Genomic DNA, 20,297 nt, shown 5'->3' on the forward strand with positions numbered 1-20,297 from the left:
GTGAAGAGGGGGCTTGGCAGAGCTCGCCTGGCCCTTGGCTACCCCAGGCAGCTGCCTCGTTGAGGGGCAAGTCAAGCAGCCAGACTTCTGCCCAGAGGGAAGCCTCGGCCGCCCTTGGACCTGAGCAAGAACCAGCCGGGGGTTTGGAAGGGGAGACGAGGCCCAGACCATGGGGAGGGATGCACCCGCAGAATCCTAGGAGGGGGGGTGTCCCAGGGTCATCTAGTCCCGTGTTGCCCAATCTTGGGGCTCCAGCAGTTTTCAGACTACAATTCCCATCATCCCTGACCACTCGTCTTACTAGCGAAAGATGATGGGAGTGGTAGTCCAAAAACTACAGCGTCTCGGCTCGGTGGCGTCATCATCCGGCGCAGAGGTAGATCCGCCCATCGGCTCCCAGCATGCTCCGCGCCGCCCCACCCGGCGCCTCCGGAACCCCTTCAGGGGGCGGGGAGGCGCTTCCGCTTCGCATCCCGGCCGCTCTCCCCTCTGCGTCTCTATGGCGAGTCCTCCGGCCGCGAGCGGCGCATGCGCGGTAGGCACTCCGCCGCCCATGGGCGACTCGGGGGACGAGTTCCGGGCGTCCCGCCGCGGGCGCCTCAAATTGGCGGGGGGTCCGCAGGGGGGTCGCCGCCGCCACGCTCCACCCCCTGGTCCTGCCCGCGGAGACGAGACTGAGGCCCCCGGGAAGACCCAGCATGGCGGAGAAGGGGGCGGAGGAGCCCCTTCAGGGGCGTCCGGACTCCCCCCCGCATCGCTTATTGGTATGACCCGCTTCCTTTGGCTTCGTTCAGGCGGGTCGTACCAATAAGCGCTGCGCGGGGAGGGGGTCTCAGCCTGCTTCTGGGAGTTCTGGGGGGGTGGGGGGCCTAGGGGGGGACACACAGGGGACAGCTCCTCCCTTTGCAGCAGCAAATGGAGCCCGCCTGGTTTTTCCCCCGGCAGGAGCCCCTCCAGGAGCGGGAGACGCAGCAGCAGAGGAAGGAGGACGCGGCGGAGGAGGAAGATGCAGCTGCCCCTGGCAGGGGCAGCCGCAGGAGGAGCAGGGATCCGGGCAGGTGACCCTGGAGCCCCTGGTGCTGCCCGGCGCCTCAGCCAGGAAGGAGGAGGAGGACCATGCCAGGAGGCCACCCGCTTGCCAGGACGGTCAGTGTCAGGACTGCCCCGTTTCCTGCCCCGACTCAGTATTGACGTGTTGGGGGTGTGTGTTGGCAATGGGCAGAGCCTTCACAGTGTTTGCATCCAAGGAAAACAGGATCTTGCCCAAGCCTGCTTGCTGGATTGAAGGTCTGGGTCCCACAGCTGGTCGCTGTCCAAATGTCACAGCTGAGGCTTGGAAAATGCTTTCCAGGGTCCTCCTGCGCCACAGAGGCACCAGACCACAGCCCCCGCCCCCCGCCCAGGGTGTATGGGGGGTGAGGCTGCTCTGAGGGAGCCAGGGGGCCTGGGGCTGACTCTCTTCTTGCCCCCTAGTCCAGTCCTGGGGATGCCATGGGGCTGCTCATCCGGAGCTGCAGCCGGGAAGCCTGGAGGAGGCCGGCTGGGTGTTCTGCCAGATCTGCCAGAAGGACCTCTCTGCCATGAACTCTGTCCGGAGGGAGCAGCATGTCAACAGGTGGGGGCTCCTTGGTTTGGGCAGACGGCTGGGATGGGGGCAGCTGGACAGGCGATCCCTGTTGCTCTTGAGTGGCTGCCTCCGTGTCTCCTGGCTCAGCTGTTGCATTTTCTCCTGGGCCTCACCTTAAACAGTGGTGGCTCCATGCCTTGTTTTCATTTCTTCGGGAAAGGCTGAAAAGCATTTATCAAAACCATAGTGACTCATGAACTGATATATATGTGAAGGAAAAAAGAAGCCTGTTGACATATATATTACATGTTTTGTAATGGACTACATTTTCATTCCCCCCTCCTTTTCTATTTAATCTACTGTAAAGAGTTCAATCAAATATGAATAAAGGCTGCTTTGGCAGCTGAGCTGCTGGTGGGGAGGAGTCCTCCTCTCCTCTGAGGGCTTCCTGTCTGAAGAGATTCTGCTTTTCCTCCAGGTGCCTGGATGACCTGGAGGGCCCCCCTTCTGCCCCCCCTGCCAGGGGCCCGGTTGTTCCCGAGTGCCCCATCTGCGGAAAGGGCTTCAGCTCCCTCCGGGGCCGGGGCAGCCACCTGAAGCGCTGCGCTGCCAGGATGGAGGTCCCCCCCACGCTGCTCCTTCAGGCGGTACGGCAGCAGCAACAGCAGACCTTGCTCCTTGGCCCCCCACCTGCCCAGAGGTGAGTCCAGAGTCCCCTCCAGCAAGAGCCCTTCAGGGCCCAGGCTCCCTTGGATGTGGAGTCTGGCTCAGTGAAGCTCTTCCTCCTCTTGAGTGAGCCGGGGGGGGGGGGTTCACGGGGTGGGCCTGGGGTGCAATTCATGCTTCACTTGAGAGGAGGAGGGGGTGCTGCGCCCATTCCCCTTCTTGAGAAGGCCCCCAAGTTCTGAGCAGCCCTCCTCCTCTTGGGACTTGAGAGGGTAGCATATTTGGAGAAAACCGCTGACCTGCCTTCAGGATTGCTCAGTGGTGCTGAAGTAGTGAAGAAATGAACCTAGGCTGCCAATTCTCGTTGTAGACCAGTATGAAGCAAGCAGCACATAAGCGGCACACAAACCAAACCATTCTATGTGCTAAATCTTATATTAATAATCCAAAAATTGAGAGAACAAGGTACAAGATCTACTACAAAAGGCACAAACAGAAAACTGAAGAAGCCTGAGACTCTTCATGGGCGAAACAGGTGACAAACGCCAGCACCCTGTCTAACCCTTGAGCATAACATCACTGACACTCCGTTTGATCAAACTTATCTTCATTGATATCTACAGGAGCCTGGCTAAAGGAACTTTAAAGACTGAATCTTCCTTTTGGACACAATTTGAATGAGTTTTCTATTTGTGGCTTTTGTTGTAGATCTTGTAGCTTCTTCTCTCAATTTTTGGATTACAGTGGTACCTCAGGTTAAATACTTACCAGTAATTCATTCCGGAGGTCCATACTTAACCTGAAACTGTTCTTAACCTGAGGTACCACTTTTGTTAATGGGGCCTCCTGCTGCTGCCGTGCCGCCAGAGCACGATTTATGTTCTCATCCTGAAGCAAAGTTCTTAACCTGAAGCACTATTTCTGGGTTAGTGGAGTGTGTAACCTGAAGCGTATGTAACCTGAAGCATATGTAACCTGAAGCGTATGTAACCTGAGGTACCACTGTATTAATATAAGATTTAGAACGTAGAATGGTTTGGTAGTGTTTTGTGTGCCGCTAATAATAATAATAATAATAATAATAATAATAATTTATTATTTATACCCCGCCCATCTGGCTGGGCCTCCCCAGCCACTCTCGGCGGCTTCAATAGAAACCAAAAATACAGTAAAATATCACACGTTAAAACCGCTTATGTGCTGCTTACTTCATACTGGTCTGCAGTGGTGCTGAAGTGGCTTGGTCACCCTGGCTGTTGACATCACACTTGTCATGGGAAGGGTCCCTCTTCTCCTTTTCCTTTGTCTTTTGGCGCTGTGGACCTTGCTGTCCTTCTGGAGCGGCCCAGGGAGGGGGGCACTGGGGACATCATAGGCCAGCGGTTTTGCTGCTGCATCCAAGACCATTTTTTGAAAGTGCTTCTTGGGGAGGGCACTGCTTGGTACCACGGGGCAGTTCCTGAGGCCTCCTGCTGCCCTCTTGTTCCTTGCCCTATTTCATGTCTGCCTGAAGCAGCTGGGAGCTGTCATCGTCAGGAGTGAGATCTTGCCAGTAGGTGGTTGTCACCCGCCCAGCTCTGCTTGAATCAGAAGAGGTGGTTCAGGTGCTAGATCTGGGCTTAGAGATGGAGCGGCCCTGCAGGGAGGGAGCTTCCTGGTCTGCAGAGATAGGAGCACCTCCCCTCTGAAAGGCAGCCTGGTCCATAGCCAGGAGTATTGCAGGACACTTAGGGTGGTCCACTCAGATTGGGGAGGCGGGCAGCTGTTGCCCACTGCAGCTCCTGAGCTGGGTTAACCGACCTCTCCTGCCCCGTCCAGCAGCTCCAAGCGAAAAGGTGCCTCTTCCGCGCAACGCTTGCCGAAGAAGCGCAAGGCGGTGGCCGAGGTGGATGGAGCGACGGAGGATCTGCTGGTTGCCATGGCCATGTCCCGCTCTCTCTTGGGGGAGGAGGAGGAGGGGAAGACCAAACGGCTGGCCGGGAGCAGGCAGGACACCGCTTTGCAAAGCAGGAAGCCCCGAAAAGCAGGTGAGCTCCGGGCGGGGCCTGGCGGAAGGTGACCGGCCCCCGGGGGAGGTCTCTGGTGGCTGCATCTGGGCTCAAGGCAACTCGCGGGTTCCTTCTATGTCCTCTGGAAATGTGCTTATTCTGCAGCTCTCTTGAGAACTTTTGCCTTTTTCCTTGGTGCCTCTCATCCTGTTGAGACTCCAGGAAGAGCCCAGCGCTGAGATGGGCTGCTTTCGGCCTCCTGTGCCAGGAAGCTGATGGGGGGGGGAGTGGGCTTCTACAGCTCTTGGGTGCCTTTCATCCCAGGCCAGATCTTTAGCATGTCCGTTTCCTGCATTTATGTCTGTGGTTGCGATTTCTTCACTGCGGGGGTTGGACTGGATGACCCTGGGGTCCCTTCCGCCTCTCTCCTGCTAGGATCCTTCAACAGAAGTGTCTCAGACGAAATGCCCTTGTTCCCAGAGGGTGATGTGGGGAAAGGCTGTGGCCCTGCTGCACTGGGGCTGCTTCCTCCCCCTGCTTCTCCTCCTTGCCCTTCGGAGGCCTGGGCGGCGTTTGCTGTGGGGCAGGCAGGGGCTTCCTCCGTGGCTCTCAGCCACGTTCCCTGTGTGTTGCTTCCTAGAGAAGAAGAACCGAGCGAAGCTGGGCCTGCCTCTGCCTCTGCTGCTGGCCCAGGACCCCCAGGAGGCCCGCCGGAGGATGGAGGCTCGTGTGGCGCAGCTGCTCTCCGAAGCGGAGGAGGAGTTCCCCAGCACCCCCCAGCTCCCCCCCAGCCAACTCATTGAGCTGTTCCGGGGAGCAGGGGGGACCCACGGCTCTTTGTGGGAAGCCAGCTCCTTGGCAGGACTGTGTCCCCCGGGCAGCTTTCAGGCCACGGACTTCACCCGCTCTGTTTTGTTGCAGACGCCCGAGGAGGTGGGTGTCTGTGTTGGGGGGGGCTCCAACTCCTGCCTGCTTATTAGGTGCTCAGTAATCAGGCTGGCAAGGTGCAGGGGGTCTCATCCGCACATTGGCGTTCCTGGAACTGCCTGCTCGGGATCCAGGCCTGGAGAGCCCTTTTGAAACGGGATCTCCTTCTGGGCGGTTGATCCTGGGGCTGCCCTTCCTGCAGAGCCCAGAGCAAGGGCCTCTCCAGCCCCCCCCCCCGAAAAGCGCCACTGAGCCCAGTGCAGTTTGTGCACAGCAGCTCTTTGAGAGAAGAGGAGGAGCGGAGGGGAGAGTCACAGGATCCCTGTCTAGCCAGGGAGCAACGGAGCCCAGGACTCCTGGGTTCTGGCACCCTGGCCCAGCCAAGGAGCTTCGCAGAAGTGCCACTGGTGGCTTCAACATGCTCTGTTGAGGCCAGATCTATGTCTATCATTCTCTGGGGCCTCCACATTTGCTTAATTCTAGAATAGAATAGAATTTTATTATTACGGTCACAGACCAGTTCCGGGTCACTTACAATATCAGGAAAATCATAAAGCACAATACAGATACATTGAATTGCAATTGGATATAACAGAGACAATTCAGATATAGCGGCAGTTAAAAAAATATATTAACTCTTGGTCACTAAAATATAACCTAAAGTTATATTTAAATTTGGCCACCCTTAGCGTACTCTCTAGATCCTTGTCCTCTAGCAGGAGTTTCAGACATTGAAGTTTGGACCCATTAGGAGATTTCTGTATAACAGGAGTGCTTCATTCTGTTTCTCTTTCCATCTGACTGTTCTCCTGGTTCCCAGTCTCTTCCTGCTGCTGCCTCTGGGGCGTGAGGGGGGGCCTTGGACCACGGAGGGGGTCTCAGCAGGCCCAGGATGCTCTGCCCTGAGGTGGGGAGAAGCAGGTGGCCCCCAGCCCCGTCCTCTGCTGGCTCTGGTTTCCAGGCAGAATGGGGAGGGGAGGTGGGTGGGGTGTTTTGGACATGAGATGGCCCCCTCGGTTCAGGGCCAGCCTCGCTCTTCCCCTGGGTGCTCTGGGGCTGGCTGCCCACAGGCAGATAGGAAGACGCCGCTCCTCGGCCTGAGATCAGACACCTAGGAGACTGGACAAGGGTTGAGAGATGCCGTCCAGAAATGGAAAAGGAGCGAGGTCCCAGCTAAAGGAGAATGGCAACTTAAACTTGTGGAATATGCGCAGCTTGCAGACTCAACACATAGAATAAGAGAACAAGAAGAACATATGTTTAAAGAGATTGGAAAACATTTATTGAATGTATGGGAAAGACCTGTGTACAGCTGAAAACACTGGCAGCATTTAGATAAATTCAACAGGGTAAATACGTTATGGTTGTGATAATGAAATACTGAATGGTATAGTTTCTGTAAAATATGCAGGGATTTGTGATATGTAAAATGAACCATGGAAAGAGAAGAAGGGAAGTCATTGATATCTTAAGAATGTAAACATGAATACTTTAAATTGTAAAACAGGAAATTTAATAAAAATCACACACACATACACATAGAGTCATACCTCGGGTTACAGATGCTTCAGGTTGCGTTTTTTTCGGTTTATGGACCTCTGAAACCTGGAAGTACTGGAATGCGTTACTTTTGGGTTTTGGTGGTCACACATGCGCAGAAGCACTAAATCGTGCTTTGTGCATGCGCAGAAACCCTGAATCGCAACCCGCGCATGCCCAGATGTGCCACTGCGGGTTGTGAATGTGCATCCTGCATTGAACACATTTGCAACCCAAGCGTCTCTCGTATATATAGGGTTGAGAGATGGTGGGTTTTGCCATTTGGGCTGCCTTCTGGCGTGTTGAGGCTAAACTTCATGTCTGCACCCCAAACCTTCCTTTCCAGGGAGCCGTGCTGGGTGTGGCTTTGCCCTCCTCGGGGACTATCAGACCGGCCGAGAGGGAGCAGGGGCCGGCTGGTGCTGTTCTTCTCCCAGGAAGCGCCTCTGGAGATTCGAGGGAGAGGCTGCCTGGCCGACCGGGCGATGCAGAGGCGCTGCAGGACCTGGTGGAGCTGGCAGCAGAAGGGCTGACCCTCACCCAGTGGCAGCAGGAGGGGCCGGGTGAGCAAGGACTTCCTTGGGGAAAAGGGGCTGGCCAGCGCAGAACTGAGCCTGCAAAGAGGAGTCTGGGCTGCGGACGGGGGCAGAGACCTGCCTGGAGCCAGAGCTGGTCGTCAGGTTACTTATTGTGAACCTGTGTTTTTCTCCCTTTGCTCCAGGTCAAGGTTGGCTTTCTGGCGACGTTCCGCAGAGCAGTTTTCTCCAACCACTGGAGAAGCAACTGCCCCAAAGGAGCTGTCCTCAAATGGTAAGGTTAGACCCCCATGTTTGGTTGGAAGGGGGGGCACTCTGTTAGCTGGGAAGCAGAGGATCCCGAAACCCCCTGGAAGGAAGCCTCCCTCAGCCCCTTGTGGATGCGCAAGGGAAATCTGGGTGCCTCTGCATGAGAGGGGTGGGGGGTGAGGGGGGTTTGAGCCCCACTGCGGTCCTTCTTCAAGGTCCATTTGGCCCCTGCTGTTTTCCAGGAAGGAGCTGGAGCAGGAGGTGGAGTGTGGCCATTCTCTCTCTCTCTCTCTCTCTCTCTCTCTCTCTCTCTCTCTCTCTCTCTCTGTCTCAGCTCCCGCTGGGCTCCTTGGCTGATGCCTTCAGAGGGATGGTGAACAACCCTCACCTGAGTGACGTCCAGTTTCAGGTGGACACTGGGGAGCTCCTCTACGCGCACCTGTTTGTGCTTTATGCACGGTGCCCACAGCTGATGGAAATGGTAAGGATGAGCGGCTGGGCACATCACCCCGAGGGGTCTTCTTGTTCCTGGCCTGGGTTCTGGGTCTGTGGGTATCAGGCAAGGGACGAGACTTTGCCCTTGCCGTTTACTCTTCATGTTGGCTGAGATTTGAGGAGGAAGCCCAGCCGTGTTGCCTGCCTGGGGGAGGGTGATGGAATCTGCTGCAGCCTTTGGGTCTTGCCGCTCCAACGCAGGAGCCACAGGAGAGGAGGGTCTCCTCCGCAGAGAACCCAGCAGCCATGCGCTGTTGCAGGCAAGAGCTCCTTGTGCAGGAGGGCGTATGGGGTGAGAGGAGGCAAGAAGGACCAAGGGAGGCAGGTGCCAAAAAGGGCGAGAGGAAGGGGGGAGGGATTGGAGCTTGCCTTTCGTCCAAGGAAGAGGAGCAAGCTCTCCCTGCAGGCCTGCAGCCAGGCTGCTTAGGGGCACTTTGGCAAGAGGGAATGATGCTCAAAGCAGGTGCCCCAGTCTGCTGGCTGCTCCAGAGTCCTCCGTCTCTTGCCAGGCTGGCTGCGAAGGTTTCCTCGTGGCTGAAGAAGGGGGCGCAGGGACCCGCCGGGTGCTGCTGAGCGATGTGTCGAAGGAGGCCCTGGGCGTGTTCCTGAGCTACCTTTACACGGCCGACGTCTCCGTCCCTCGCCATGTGCTGTCGGAAGTGGCTGCTTTGGCCAGGAGGTTGGTGGGCTGCTTCTTCCTGGTGTTTTCCTTGCTGCAACTGGATTGGGCCCTGCTCCCTGCTCCCCCAGGCTGACTTCCGCTTTGACGCCTGATGGAGACATTTCCCCCCCTCTCTTGGAAGCGCATTTGCACGCACGTCTTTTGTTTCAGGTTTGGAGTGACGGAACTGGCTGGCGTCTGCCGTGGCTGCCAGCCTGGCCCGGGGGCTCCTGGAGCTGCAGAGGAGGCAGGAGAGGACAGAGCCAAGACCTTTGAGGGGCTCCTGAAATCCATGTGGTTGGACGAAGAGGAAGAAGCCTTCCTGCAGGGCGGACAGCCGGAGGAAGCCGACAGCGAGGAAGTGGGCGAGCAGGAGCTGGAGCAGATCTACGAGTTTGCTGCCACCCAGCGCAGAGCTGCCCACGATGGGCTCGTCGTCTGCAAGGGAGCCGCTGACCCCAGGAAGGTGCCACGGGAGCCTGCAGAGGGCAGGGCAGCCACGGCAGAGTGGAAAGGAAGCCTCTGCCTGGAACAGTCCCAGTTGCCATCTGCTGCTGCCAGTGACACAGGGCACCCCCCCAGAGCTGCCCCCACAAGAGTGCCCCAGATGGAGAATTCAGAGCAGCATGAGCACTCGGCAGTCCTGTTTCCTGCCACCTGGGGTGACTGCTCTGGGCTCTCTCAGCAGAGCCGTTGTGCCAAGGAGCAGAGGGGCAGTGCAGCCAGCCCAGGCCCTGCGTCTCAGGGATTTCCCGGCCTCCTCCAGGGGCCACCGAGGGACCTCTTGCCCCTGGGATCCTCCTCTCCCAAACGGAGGCCGGCATCACCCGCCAGCCCCTTGGCACTCCTCTCTCTGAGCACTCAGGGCCTGTTCTCTCCCCCTCCGAACAGCGAGTTGGAGCGGCCTGCGCGGAACAAGAGCCCAGGTCCTGGCTGCAGCCCAGGCAGCTGTGGGGCCTCGGAGGACAGCCCCATTGTGCTCTTGGATTCTGATGAAGAGGCAGAGCTTGCCGGAGCGGCCCTCTCTGGGCCACGCACAGGGGCCTTGCAGTCTCAGTCGAGCCAAGGGAGGGCAGATGTTTCCAGTGGGCAGAGGCCGTCCCTGCCACCCGCCCGTGAGGTGGGTCCTGGGGAGCTTTGGGACGCTGGTGGAGGAAGTCCTCTGCTTCTGAGGCTGGCCAGCAATGGAGAAGAGAGCTGGGAAGAGGCCTCCAGTTGGAGAGTGCCGGACACTCCTCTGCTGGGCGGCTGCAGCTCCACCTTGGCCCCCGGGACTGAGGAGCAGGGGTCTAAAGGGGCTGGAGAGAGCCCACCCACCTGCAGCTCCGCTACCAGGCTGCCTCTGTTGGGACCCCCGCCTGCCCGGAAGAAGCCTGCCAGAAGCCCCGTGGTGGTCGTGGGCGACAGCAAAGAGGAGCTCGATTCAGCAGCCCCTTGGCCCCAGAGCAGCCCCCTTGTGCCTGGGGAGGGCTCCCTGTGTCGCTCGGAGGAAGGGGACAGCCTTCTTTTTCTGACAGCAAGTGCCCCAACCCCACTGGGGACTCCGCCAGCTAGGAGTCCCATTACTGGGGGAGCAGCTGCCCCCCACTTTGGAGAGAGGGGTGCTTCGACAGGAGAAGACTCCGATAGCAGCGAGGTCTTTCCTCTGACCCAGAGAACGCCTGGTAAGTGGCCGCTCTGGGCCCGGGGGGAGCCGAGGGTGGGGAGCACTTGGCATGGGGCTCTGGGCTTGTGCTGTGTGGCATTGGCTCTCTGGCCGCTTGGTGCCCAGACCACCACCCCCTGGCAAAGCCCCTTTGGCCCTGCTGGACACCTTCCCCTCGCCGGGCAACCCAGCTAAACCTCCTGAGGGCTGCGCCCACCTTGCTCTGTTCCAGATCTTGCCTTTGAGGCCGGGAGCGAGACGCCGAGGGCAGCTCCGCCCACCCCAATGCCATCTTACTCCATCATGGAGACCCCAAAGCTGAAGAAGGAGCTGCACAGGTGGGTGCTGTCGGGGGGGGGGGCAGGCTCCTCCAGCAGGGAGAGAAAGGCTGCAGCATTTGCCCCTGTGACCGCCTGTCTCTTGTTTCTTCTCAGGTTTGGAGTCCGTGCTCTCCCAAAGCGGAAGATGATCTTGAAGCTGAAGGAGATATTTCAGTACACTCACCAAGGGGCCAGAGCCAACCCCCAGGAACAGGCGGCTGTGGCCTCCCAGCTGGCCTTGCCCCACAGCCCAGCCCAGCCAGTCCCGAGGAAGCCGAGGCTGGCCATCGCCTCCAGCCCCGTTGGCAAGCGGCTGCCCGGATCTGCTGAGCCTTGCCAGGGCGCTCAGGGAAGCCAGGCTGTCGGCAGATTTAGGGATCCTTCTGGCGGAGGCCGTGCGGGGCTTGAGCCCCCCGCTTCAGAGCGGCTTCAGGGGACAGCCTCACTTCCAACAGGATTTCCCCCTGGAGGAAGCACCAAGGCCTCGGCGCCCACGGCCTCCCAGGAATCGACTGCGTCTTCAGGGACTGGTAGTGATGTGTCCGTAGCATCCCAGAGGTAGGAGGCTGGCTGGGGGTGGCATGCTCCTTCCTGCTGGCTCCCTCTGGCCAGAAAAGGCCGCTGAACGCAGCTGCCCAGACAATGGCCGGGCTGCCAAAACCCAAACCCAGCCTTTCTCACCCCTTGAAACTGTGTCCTGTCCCTCTGTCTCCACATAATCTGCTCAGTGGGAATTTGCTCAGGAGCTGAAACCAGCCCCCCCCCCCTGCTCTTCTGCCCTCTCTTGAGTTTTCATAGCAGCCTTGGCCCACTGTCTAACATCGCTGTCCCAGGAGGAATCAGGGCTTCTTTAGAAACACAGCAAGGGCAGAGAGACTTAGGAAGCGGATTTGTGTGCCCAGAGCCAGGCTGGAGTGGTTTTCCAATGGTGCCCAGGCAGGCCGCTACTTTTGCTGCAACAGGGTTTGGGAAGGGCAGGGCAGAACACCTTCTTTGCATGCAGAAGGCCCCACATTCAGTCCCTTGCATCTTGTTCTGCCTTCTTAAGAACTCCAATCCTTTAGCGTGGCTCCACCTACACTTTGGAACTCCCTGCCACTGGACACAAGGCAAGAGCCTTCACGGTCCTCTTTTTGGAACCTGCTAAAACCGTTCCTCTTTAGATGAGCCTGTCTGGACACGCAGAATAGGAGTGTGTGTTTAAATTTGGTTTTAGTTTATTGAATGTTTTACTGGTAATGTTATTGTTTTGTTTACCGTTTACTGGTCATTTTATTGTTTTATTCTGTTAAAAAAAAACTTTAAACCTCAAAGTGGTTTACAGTCTAGTGATGTATACATTTTATGAAATGAGTAAATAACTCAAAACCTGCTTCCCAGTCTGCTAAATTGCCAACAATCTGCCTCCTATGTTTTCTCCTTGTGTGGCGCCTGGTCCTCTGGCCAGAGCAGTGGTGTGTCCCTGACTCCTCGCAAAGGGCCAGTGAAGGGAAGAGCTTCTGACCCCCCCCCCCTCTCTCTCTCTCTCTCAGCTCTTCTTCAATGGAGTTCGGCTCGCTGGTCGAGGAGGAAGAGGAGGAGCCCGTCCCGGCTTCTCAGGCTGCAGCCCGCGAGGCACACAAAGTAGAAGCCTTGCGGCGCCACCTCACCTCCAAGCCAGCTCTTTGCCGCCAAATCCTCCTGTACCAGCCCATTGAGTTGGCTGGGCTGCAGGCAGAACTGAAGGAAAGCGGCGTCAAGATTGCGATGGGCAAGCTGATGGACTTCCTCGACGCGCACTGCATTACCTTCACAACTGCAGAAGCCCGGAGGGAGAAGCAACGGCACTCCAAAAAGCGGAGACGGCGGTTCTGAGGAGTTTCTATGGGCCTTGATGGTGGAACTGCCGGTGCTTTGCCCACTCAGCTGCCTCTTATCACTTCCGTGCGTGTGTGATTTTTCTTTGACTGGAAGAGCTGTGGCAAAGACATGACTAAGCCTTCCGCTTAGATCATGCACTCGGACTGAACTGTGCTCCTCCATGGGGGAAAACAGCTTCTTTGGTGGCCGTCAGTTCAAATCTGTACAGAGCAGGTCCCTGGAGCGGCTTGAGGGGGAGCGAAGAGAGACGCTGAAACACACTGCAGTTGCTTCAGGGCCTCCTCATTGCAGGTGCAGCTGCCGCCGCGTCTCGGCCTGTGTTTGCTGGCCAAGATTATGGGTTGTTAGGTGTGGCTCACCTTGAGCATCCCTCTGTACCCGTTGATCTGTGCCAACCATTAAACATGTGGGTGTAACATGCCTGTGTAATAAAAATGTTTCACTAAAAGCGATTGAACAGCGAGAGGTTTCCTCAGGCTGCTCCCAACTTGCAGCTTTCTCTGTCGTCTGGACAACTGCAGTCAGCTCCAGCAAGTGCTGTGCAACCCACATCTTTTGGAGGGTGGTCTGGTGCGAGGGGCTGGTCCCAAGGGGGGAGAATTGGGGCTTGCATTTCTAGCTGCTCATATACAGTAGAACCTCAGTTTTCGAACATAATCTGTTCCAGAAGACTTCTGAAACATTCAAAAACTGAAAGTGGAAGCCTCAATTCAATAGGGAAACTCAAAACGGAAGCCGAGTCAGACGTTTGGGTTCTGAAAAACCTTTGAAAATGGGAGCATTTACTTCTGGGTTTTCAGCGTTCGGGAGCCGAAACGTTCGATAACGGAGCCGTTTGAGAACCAAGGTTTGACTCTATAAGGATGGAGTTGAGGAAGTGTTTGTACTGTGCACAAAAACGGGTTGGCAATCTTAAGCTTACTCTTGAGCAGGAGACAGGCTTTATATTGTTCCTGCCATTTAGTCTGTACTGGAGCCTGGATTTGTTTTTAAATGATGCACATGCCGTTGTTCCCGGTGGCTGTGCTTCTGCAACAGGCCCTTTTGCCTGCACAGGCATCTCCCAAAGGGAAGAGTGCGGGAAGCTCAGGATCGAATGGATTGCCATTTTGGCCTTGTACTCTTTCTAGCATAAAACTGGCTGCCTCTTCCGAGAATCACTTGTCCTTAAGAACTTTGGTGGGCTGTCTAAGATGCCCTTCACAGGACTAGCATTCAGTGCAAGTTGTTTGTTGTAAAGCTGTGATGTCTCTCTAGCCAAGAGCACTGCAAATTCTCACTTGTTCTTGGACTTTTAACTAGCTCTAGCAGGGATTCTATATAGAACACACAAGCAGCCTTTTAACCAGTAAGTTTATGAGGTTTTTTTGGGGGGGGGGGGCGGGGGCGGGGGCGGTAGTTGATGAGGAATCTACCCTTTCTTTTTCACACTAGCACTTCAAACCTTTTTAGGCAGAAACATGCCCTGATGCATGCAAACGGTCTGACTCGCATCAAATGCGCTTGGGTGTCTGTAGCCGCAACCCCGAAAGGTAACTAAAAACTCCCTAGGACTAAAACTTTGTGATGGTCCATCCTTTGGCTGCTTCCACCTACAAAGGCTGGAGATGTGCTACTTAGAGGAAAATGGTAGCTTGCATGCAATAGGTGGCTGCTGCTTTCTATCTTTTCCGCTTCAACATCAGAAGCCGGGCAGAAATAGCTGTCGGAAGAGGGAGTTGCCTGCAAATTTCCACTTGGCCCAATAGGGCCCTGAGCCACTTGGAACCACCTTGAAGCATTTTTTACCAGCTTTATTAGAAACACCAGCACATTTCAAGTTTCTTCCTTTTTGATCACAAATATAGGTTTTTGCTTTTCTTTTTACGTATACAATATGACACAGCATTAGGGCTTTCCATCCTTTTAAACATGTCTTGGGTTGTACCCACCGACCACAGCTCAGACTGGACATCTTGCTTGCTGAAGAAGATTGTTACAAGGGAGAGGAACCCAAAGCGCCAGCTGTCTGGTGTGCAGATGTCCAGTTTAGAAAATCAGAGACGACACGACTGCAGTTAGCATTGGGAAAGACTTGTGTGTTTGGGTTCCTATTCCAACACAAAGATAGAAGGAAGCACGTATTTCACGTTCAAAACCAAGCAAGTCAGATGTTCAACACATGAAAAAGGCAACTTGTTTATAACCATTTCCTGGCCAAAAAAATTGGATTCTACAGATGAGGCAAGAGGCTCGCAGCAGCAGCAGCCTCCCAAGTGATACTGGCTTGTCCAACATCATCGAAGAGGACTGCTTGCATCAGTTACTGCACAGAAAGCCCTGAATTTTGCCCTTGGTTTTCAAATCAGGAATTTGTATTGGGTGAATTTCCTGGATCCTAAAATTAATGTTTAACTCCCAATTGGTGGTCTTTTGTCAAAATTAATGTTTTTGATTTTTAGAAAAAGCAAAGATATTTTTTTTATTCCACTTAACACTTACGAATGAACATCTCCAAATACTAAACCACTGTGAAACCTATGGCTGCCCTTCTCTGTCCCTTTTGTAGGCACACACAGATGGGCTCTGTAGACCAGATATGCTGTTTGCAAGGTACCGCTGGCTGGGTCTATGTGATGAGTGAATAATTAGCCATGTCTTACAAAGAACATGATCCAAAATATATATATAAATAAATAAAAACCTTAAACATTCTTACATGGGTTTTGAAGAACAGAATACATGTTAAAAACTTCAGTAATTTATATCACTTTTAAGCAATACTTTATATACAATGGAAAAAGACATGCATAGTCCAAATACAATGTTGAAAACAGCATTTTTCATAACAAAAAATCCAAACACTAAGTTAATACCATGTACATGAATTCAAGAAGGACCACCCTTTTGTCTGTTGCAGTTTATTTAACAATATGCTATAGAAGTAAGAAATGAGTTTTGTTCCCCCCTCCCATTCTATACAGTGATTGAATCTTCTTGCATTTTTCATATTTATAGTAATTCTAGAACTTGCATGATTTACACTATAATTGCTTTTCCTCATTTCAAGTTTCACATCGATGAATTAAAGAAAAGAATATGCTTCTTCTGTATTAAAATTAGCATGGCCTAAGAAGTGATCATCCCTATTTTATTTCATTTCTTTGTAAATCTAAAACCAGTTTTTATCCGAGAAACAAAGCAACGATTTCTACATTGCAACACAGGTATGTCTGTGTGTGTGTGCGCGAGCACGAGAGTCCGTTCTCATCTTTTCCAGGGGCGATAATACTTCAAATACCTGCAGAGTTCAATATAGAATTTTAAAAAACCCTTTCTGCCAAATGCCAGAAAGTGAGCAGGATACATTAGAATGTGGCATTATTTGAGGAATCCGTTTCTGAAGATTATTGTTCTTCTCTGTTAAAACACAAATGCTTAGTCTTGAAAGTACAAATAAAAATATGACTATAATGGACTTGTTCTCCCCCTTTAAAAAAGCAAAGTCAACAAACAGTTAACAACTAAAAAAACAAACAACCCGCCCCCCCCCCCACAACAAGAACAACAAAGAGAGACCAGATATTTTAACCACACCTGGCTGGCTTTAACAAAAAATATATATATTTATATATTCTTTGTTTGTTTTTTTAACAGCAATTCATCCTCCGGTGGGTCCAGGACAGACCAGCCCCATCCCGGTTGCCCTCGAGCGCGGAGAGGTCCGTGTTTGGGGAGCCGAAGGTCCAGGCCTGGGAGGACGGCCGCTACAAGCCCTCCACAAACTTCTCCAGCGTGTCCCCCCCTGTAGTGTCGCCCACCAGGGACAGCTCGTTGGGCAGCACGTTCCTGTTGGGCGGGTTGAGCTGGGGCAGCATGGCGCTCTGCTGCTCGGGGGTGCCCAGGTGCCCCTGCTGGTCCAGGGGGCCGGCCAGGGCCGCCACGGCCCCCAGCCCCGGGTGCGGGGAGCCAGTCTGCGGGGAGGCGTGGTGCGGCGAGGGCTGGATCCGGGGGGACGGGCTGGAATGTGGCGGCTGCGACTGGGGCCGCGGGGACTGGACCGGGGCGGGCGACCGCACCTGGCTGCTGAGGGAGGCGCTGAGCTGCTGCTGCTGCTGCCCAGGGAGGTGGGGGGCCGGCTGCGTCTGTCCTGAGAGCAGGTGCTGCTGCTGCTGCTGCTGCTGCTGGGGGCTCATGGGGTTGGGCTGCCCCGGGGAGCCCATCTGCTGCTTCATCTGCTGCTGCTGGAGGATCCGCTGCTGCAGGGCCTGCTGGATGTTGGCGCTGCCCTCAGCCCCCCCAAGGCCGGGCTGCCCCCCCATTTGGTTCAGCTGTCCCAACGGGGCCATTTGGCCCAGGCCCCCCGCCTGGATGGAGAGGTGCTGCTGCTGCTGCTGCTGCATCCGCTGCTGCTGCATGGCTTGCGAGTAGCCTCCGCCCGGGCCCTGCGGCTGTGGGAACTGGCCGTGCGCAGCCAGCCCAGCCCCTCCTTGCTGCTGCTGCTGCTGTTGTTGCTGCTGCTGCTGCAGCAACTGCCTGCGGATCATCTCCCGGTACTGCGGGCTCATGTTGGCCATGCCAGCGCCGTGGGCCGGGTTCATGATGCTGATGGGCTGGCCCTGGGGGCTCAAGCCCCCCATTCCCGGCTGCTGCAGTGGGACGCCTGGCCGCTGGACGCCTGCCTGCAGGGCGCTCAGGTTCTGCAAGCCGGTCTGAGGGTGCAGGCCTGCCGGCGGGGGCGGGGGCGGTGGGGGCTGCTGCTGCTGCTGCTGCAGTGCTGGCTGGGGCTGGGGCTGGATGCCAGGCTGGTTTGCTACGTACTTGGCTGTTCTCTGCTTGATGAAAGCCGCCATGAGCTGCGGGTTGGACTTCAGGATGTTGAGCACCTGCTGCTGCTGCTGTGGGGAGCTGGGAGACTTCAGAGTCCGTAGCAGCTCCTGCAGAGCGGCGTTGGGGGGGATGCTGCGAGGGGGCTGCTGGACGCCCGGCATGCGGGGGCCGGGCCCTGCCTGCGGCGTGGCGAGGGGCAGGGATGGCCGGGGCATGCCGGGCTGCAGGGGCTGCTGCGGGGCCAAGGGGGCCGCCTGCCACTGCCCGGCTGGCATGCTGGGCATGAGGGGGCCGCTCACAGAGCTGGGCCGGGGCACGCTCATGCCAGCCGCCTGCAGGGGGTTCACGGCGCCCACAGCCGGGCTCCCCATTCCTGCGCGGGCAGGAGGCAAGCCGTTGCTGCTCACCCGGTAGAGCTGCTGTTGCTGCTGCTGCTGCTGGGCCGCCTCAATCTCGATCTGCCGTGCGGCTTCCACGGCTCCGGGGGGTGGCTGGGCGGGCGGTGGGGGGGCCTGGGCCTGGGGAGCAGCCTTGCCGGCGGAGATGGGGGGCGGAGGCTGAGTCCTTGCCCCGGGAGGGAAGCCGGCTGGCGACATGTTGACGGGCGAGGGCTGGGGCGGGGGCTGGGGCGTCTGCGGGGTGCTTGGCTGCTGCGTGGGGGTCCCCGGCGTGGCTGAGGTAGGAGAAGGCAAACTTTGCTGAGGCACATTGCGGGTGGTCATGGTGGCCATCCTGCGGCGGATGAGCTGCGCCTGCTGCAGCCGGTGCTGGATTTGCTGCTGGCGGAGCTTGTGTTTGATGTTGATGCAGAAGGGCACGGGGCACTTGTTCTCTTGGCAGTGCTTGGCGTGGTAGCAGCACAGGGCGATCAGCTGCTTGCAGACGGGGCAGCCGCCATTGGTCTTGCGCTTGCAGCCCTTGGTGTGCTGCACCACCCGCTTCATCTTCTGGCAGGACGGCAGCGAGCAGTTGGCGTTGCGGCACTGGCAGGCGTGCACCAGGGACTGGATGCAGCGCTGGATGCTGAGGCGGCGAGACTCCTGGGGGCTCTTGGACTGCTGCTCCCCCTGGCTGTTGCTGTCGTCGTCCAGGCCCAGGCCCCACTTGACCATCTTGTGCTCGTGGCTCTTGGTGTTGTAGCAGTTGATGCAGAGGTCGTAATCCTGGAAGCGGAGGGGAGGGAGGCAAAAGTCAGAGCTCAAACAGGGCACACACACGAGGGAGACCAGACCGCCGAGGGGACCTGGGGGTCCTCAAACCCCGTCCCTCACACAAGTGGTGTCTCAGGCTGGGCCACACTCCCGGCTTGGCCCAACCACCCAAGAGAGTTCCAAAGTCAGCCCTGCAACTGAAAGCAACCAAGATGCACATCCTTTAGACAAGGAGGCACATTTATTTCATGGAATTATGTTGTTTCATAGAATCATAGCGTTGTAGAGCTGGAGGGGACCCTGAGGGCCATTGCCAGGGAACCCCCTGCAAAGCAGGAATCTCAGCTAAATCTTCCCTGACAGATGGCCATCCAAGCTCTGCTTAAAAACCTCCCAGGAAGGAGAGTCCACAACTTCCCAAGGGGGCCAACTTTGTGGACTTCAGAGCCAAATACAACTGTGACGTGTAGTTGCTTGTGGTCAGTTTTTAAAACATGAAAACAAAAACTGTCCCCCTGAAACAGACAGCATTCCACACACGCAACTTGAGAAAGCGGGTTGTCTGTCCTTGTCATAGGAGCCACCCAGTTAATTGCCAAGGACACTGGAAGGGGAAACGAAGGCCCATGAGCCTCTCCGCAATGCAGAAGGCTGTCTGGCCTGAGGGAGATGCCCCAAGGCGCAGGAGAGAAGAAAGGATCAAAGTGCTTCGTACTAAGCAATGCTATTGAGAAAACAGGAATGAAAACATCCAGAGGCTCTCTGGGAAGCCTCTGCCCCCTCCCTACTCAACTGGGAGAAAGAGGCTGCCTTGCCTTGCAGAAGAGTCTTTCTACAGCAAGGCAGAACACACTTCCTGTCCATGCCCTCAACTGTGTGCGTTCCCCAAGCAAGGATGTGATGCCATCCCTGGAGCCCGGAGCCCTCTGGCCAGCAGGTGCCACGGAGGCCAGGAGCCCCAGGAGCCCCCCCCCCAGCAGCCGGCAGGGGCTCACCTCACAGACTGTGCAGTGCCACCTGGTCTCCACGTGGTGCTTGCACTCGTTGCAGGTGTAGACGAAGCGGTCCTGGCCCTGCGTGTGCAGCTCCACCAGCATGCAGAGCGTGGACCACTTGGAACGGCGCAGCGAAGAGAACTCCCAGTGCTTGTCTCTGGCCAAGGTGAGGAAGGCGTCCCGGCCGTCCATCAGGTCGCAGCTGAGCATCGGGTCTGGATCCACGATGGGGGGCAAGGTGTTGACGACGGGCCCGGCGTGCAGGTGGATGACAAAAAAGACCTGCAGGTGCGCAGGCCAAGGGACAGGTGAGCCCCAAGACACCTCCGAGGTGGGGCCTGGGGAAGGGGCTCCCTGCCCCTCGCAGCCCCCCACCTGCCTTCCCATGGATGCCCCAAGCCAGTGCAGAGGGAGGGAGGGAGGGAGAGAGAGGGAAGGGCGTCTGCAGGTACCTCCTTATGCTTCTCCATGGTGGCGTACAGCTTCTGGGAGAGGTCATTGGAGACGCTGGGCAGGGTGGGCTTCTTCTTGTTGGCTCTGCTGATGCTGCTCTTGTTCTTGTTGGTCTTCTTGTTGTTCTTCTTCTTGGCGTTCTTGCTGTCCCCCTGACTCCCCTGCAAGGCGGACGCAGAAAGGGCTCAGCAGCTCCTCCCGCCAAGGCAGGCAAAGGAGCCTCCGCCTGATGGCGTGGGGAGGAGGGGGAACGACACAGCGCATCTCACGCTCACAGAGAAACAGGAGGGTGTGCAATCAAGAGGGACAGAGATCTGAATGAATAGGGGCGGGGGCAGGAGTAACTGCCTGAAGAATGCCATTTCCCATTTAATCAAATTTTAGGAGGAACTCACACCCTGGAAAGCCAGGTAGAAAGAATTTATTAATCACCCTT

General features: G+C 56.3%; 2 protein-coding genes across 4 annotated transcripts in view; one reads left to right on the forward strand and one right to left on the reverse strand.

Annotated features, from left to right (window-relative positions):
* The first annotated feature begins 484 nt into the window (after positions 1 to 484).
* SLX4 (SLX4 structure-specific endonuclease subunit) lies at positions 485 to 12,869 on the forward strand. Of its 2 annotated transcripts, XM_053365760.1 has the most exons (14): positions 485 to 764; positions 946 to 1,146; positions 1,474 to 1,615; positions 2,046 to 2,267; positions 4,052 to 4,260; positions 4,862 to 5,154; positions 7,034 to 7,250; positions 7,409 to 7,497; positions 7,807 to 7,953; positions 8,477 to 8,646; positions 8,800 to 10,292; positions 10,506 to 10,611; positions 10,708 to 11,151; positions 12,126 to 12,869. In XM_053365760.1, exons 1-14 carry the CDS (start codon positions 500 to 502, stop codon positions 12,445 to 12,447), a joined length of 4,320 nt encoding a protein of 1,439 aa, XP_053221735.1. In that variant the 5' UTR covers positions 485 to 499; the 3' UTR covers positions 12,448 to 12,869. The 2 variants fall into 2 exon arrangements, with proteins under 2 accessions (XP_053221735.1, XP_053221736.1); XM_053365761.1 differs by lacking the exons at positions 10,506 to 10,611; positions 12,126 to 12,869 and having other exon boundaries at positions 10,708 to 10,841.
* Positions 12,870 to 16,093: 3,224 nt separating this feature from the next.
* CREBBP (CREB binding protein) overlaps positions 16,094 to 20,297 on the reverse strand; it is a 70,467-nt gene continuing 66,263 nt past the window's right edge. For both annotated transcript variants that reach the window (XM_053365759.1, XM_053365758.1), the window contains 3 exons: positions 19,861 to 20,022; positions 19,409 to 19,690; positions 16,094 to 18,425 (listed from right to left, as the gene is read on the reverse strand). In XM_053365759.1, the coding sequence (XP_053221734.1) occupies positions 16,200 to 18,425; positions 19,409 to 19,690; positions 19,861 to 20,022 (2,670 nt within the window). In that variant the 3' untranslated portion in view covers positions 16,094 to 16,199. The remainder of the gene's footprint in view (positions 18,426 to 19,408; positions 19,691 to 19,860; positions 20,023 to 20,297) is intronic.

This window comes from Podarcis raffonei, chromosome 14, assembly GCF_027172205.1.
Source record: "Podarcis raffonei isolate rPodRaf1 chromosome 14, rPodRaf1.pri, whole genome shotgun sequence".
In the NCBI taxonomy this organism is placed as follows: Eukaryota; Metazoa; Chordata; class Lepidosauria; order Squamata; family Lacertidae; genus Podarcis; species Podarcis raffonei.

What these genes read in the sequence shown, in the direction of transcription:
- SLX4 (XM_053365760.1), top strand. Translation starts at nt 500, where the DNA reads ATGGCGAGTCCTCCGGCCGCGAGCGGCGCATGCGCGGTAGGCACTCCG. An exon ending in CAGGAAGCCCCGAAAAGCAG is followed by an intron (nt 4,261 to 4,861) that starts GTGAGCTCCGGG and finishes GTTGCTTCCTAG; the next exon opens with AGAAGAAGAACCGAGCGAAG. An exon ending in GTGGCTGCTTTGGCCAGGAG is followed by an intron (nt 8,647 to 8,799) that starts GTTGGTGGGCTG and finishes CTTTTGTTTCAG; the next exon opens with GTTTGGAGTGACGGAACTGG.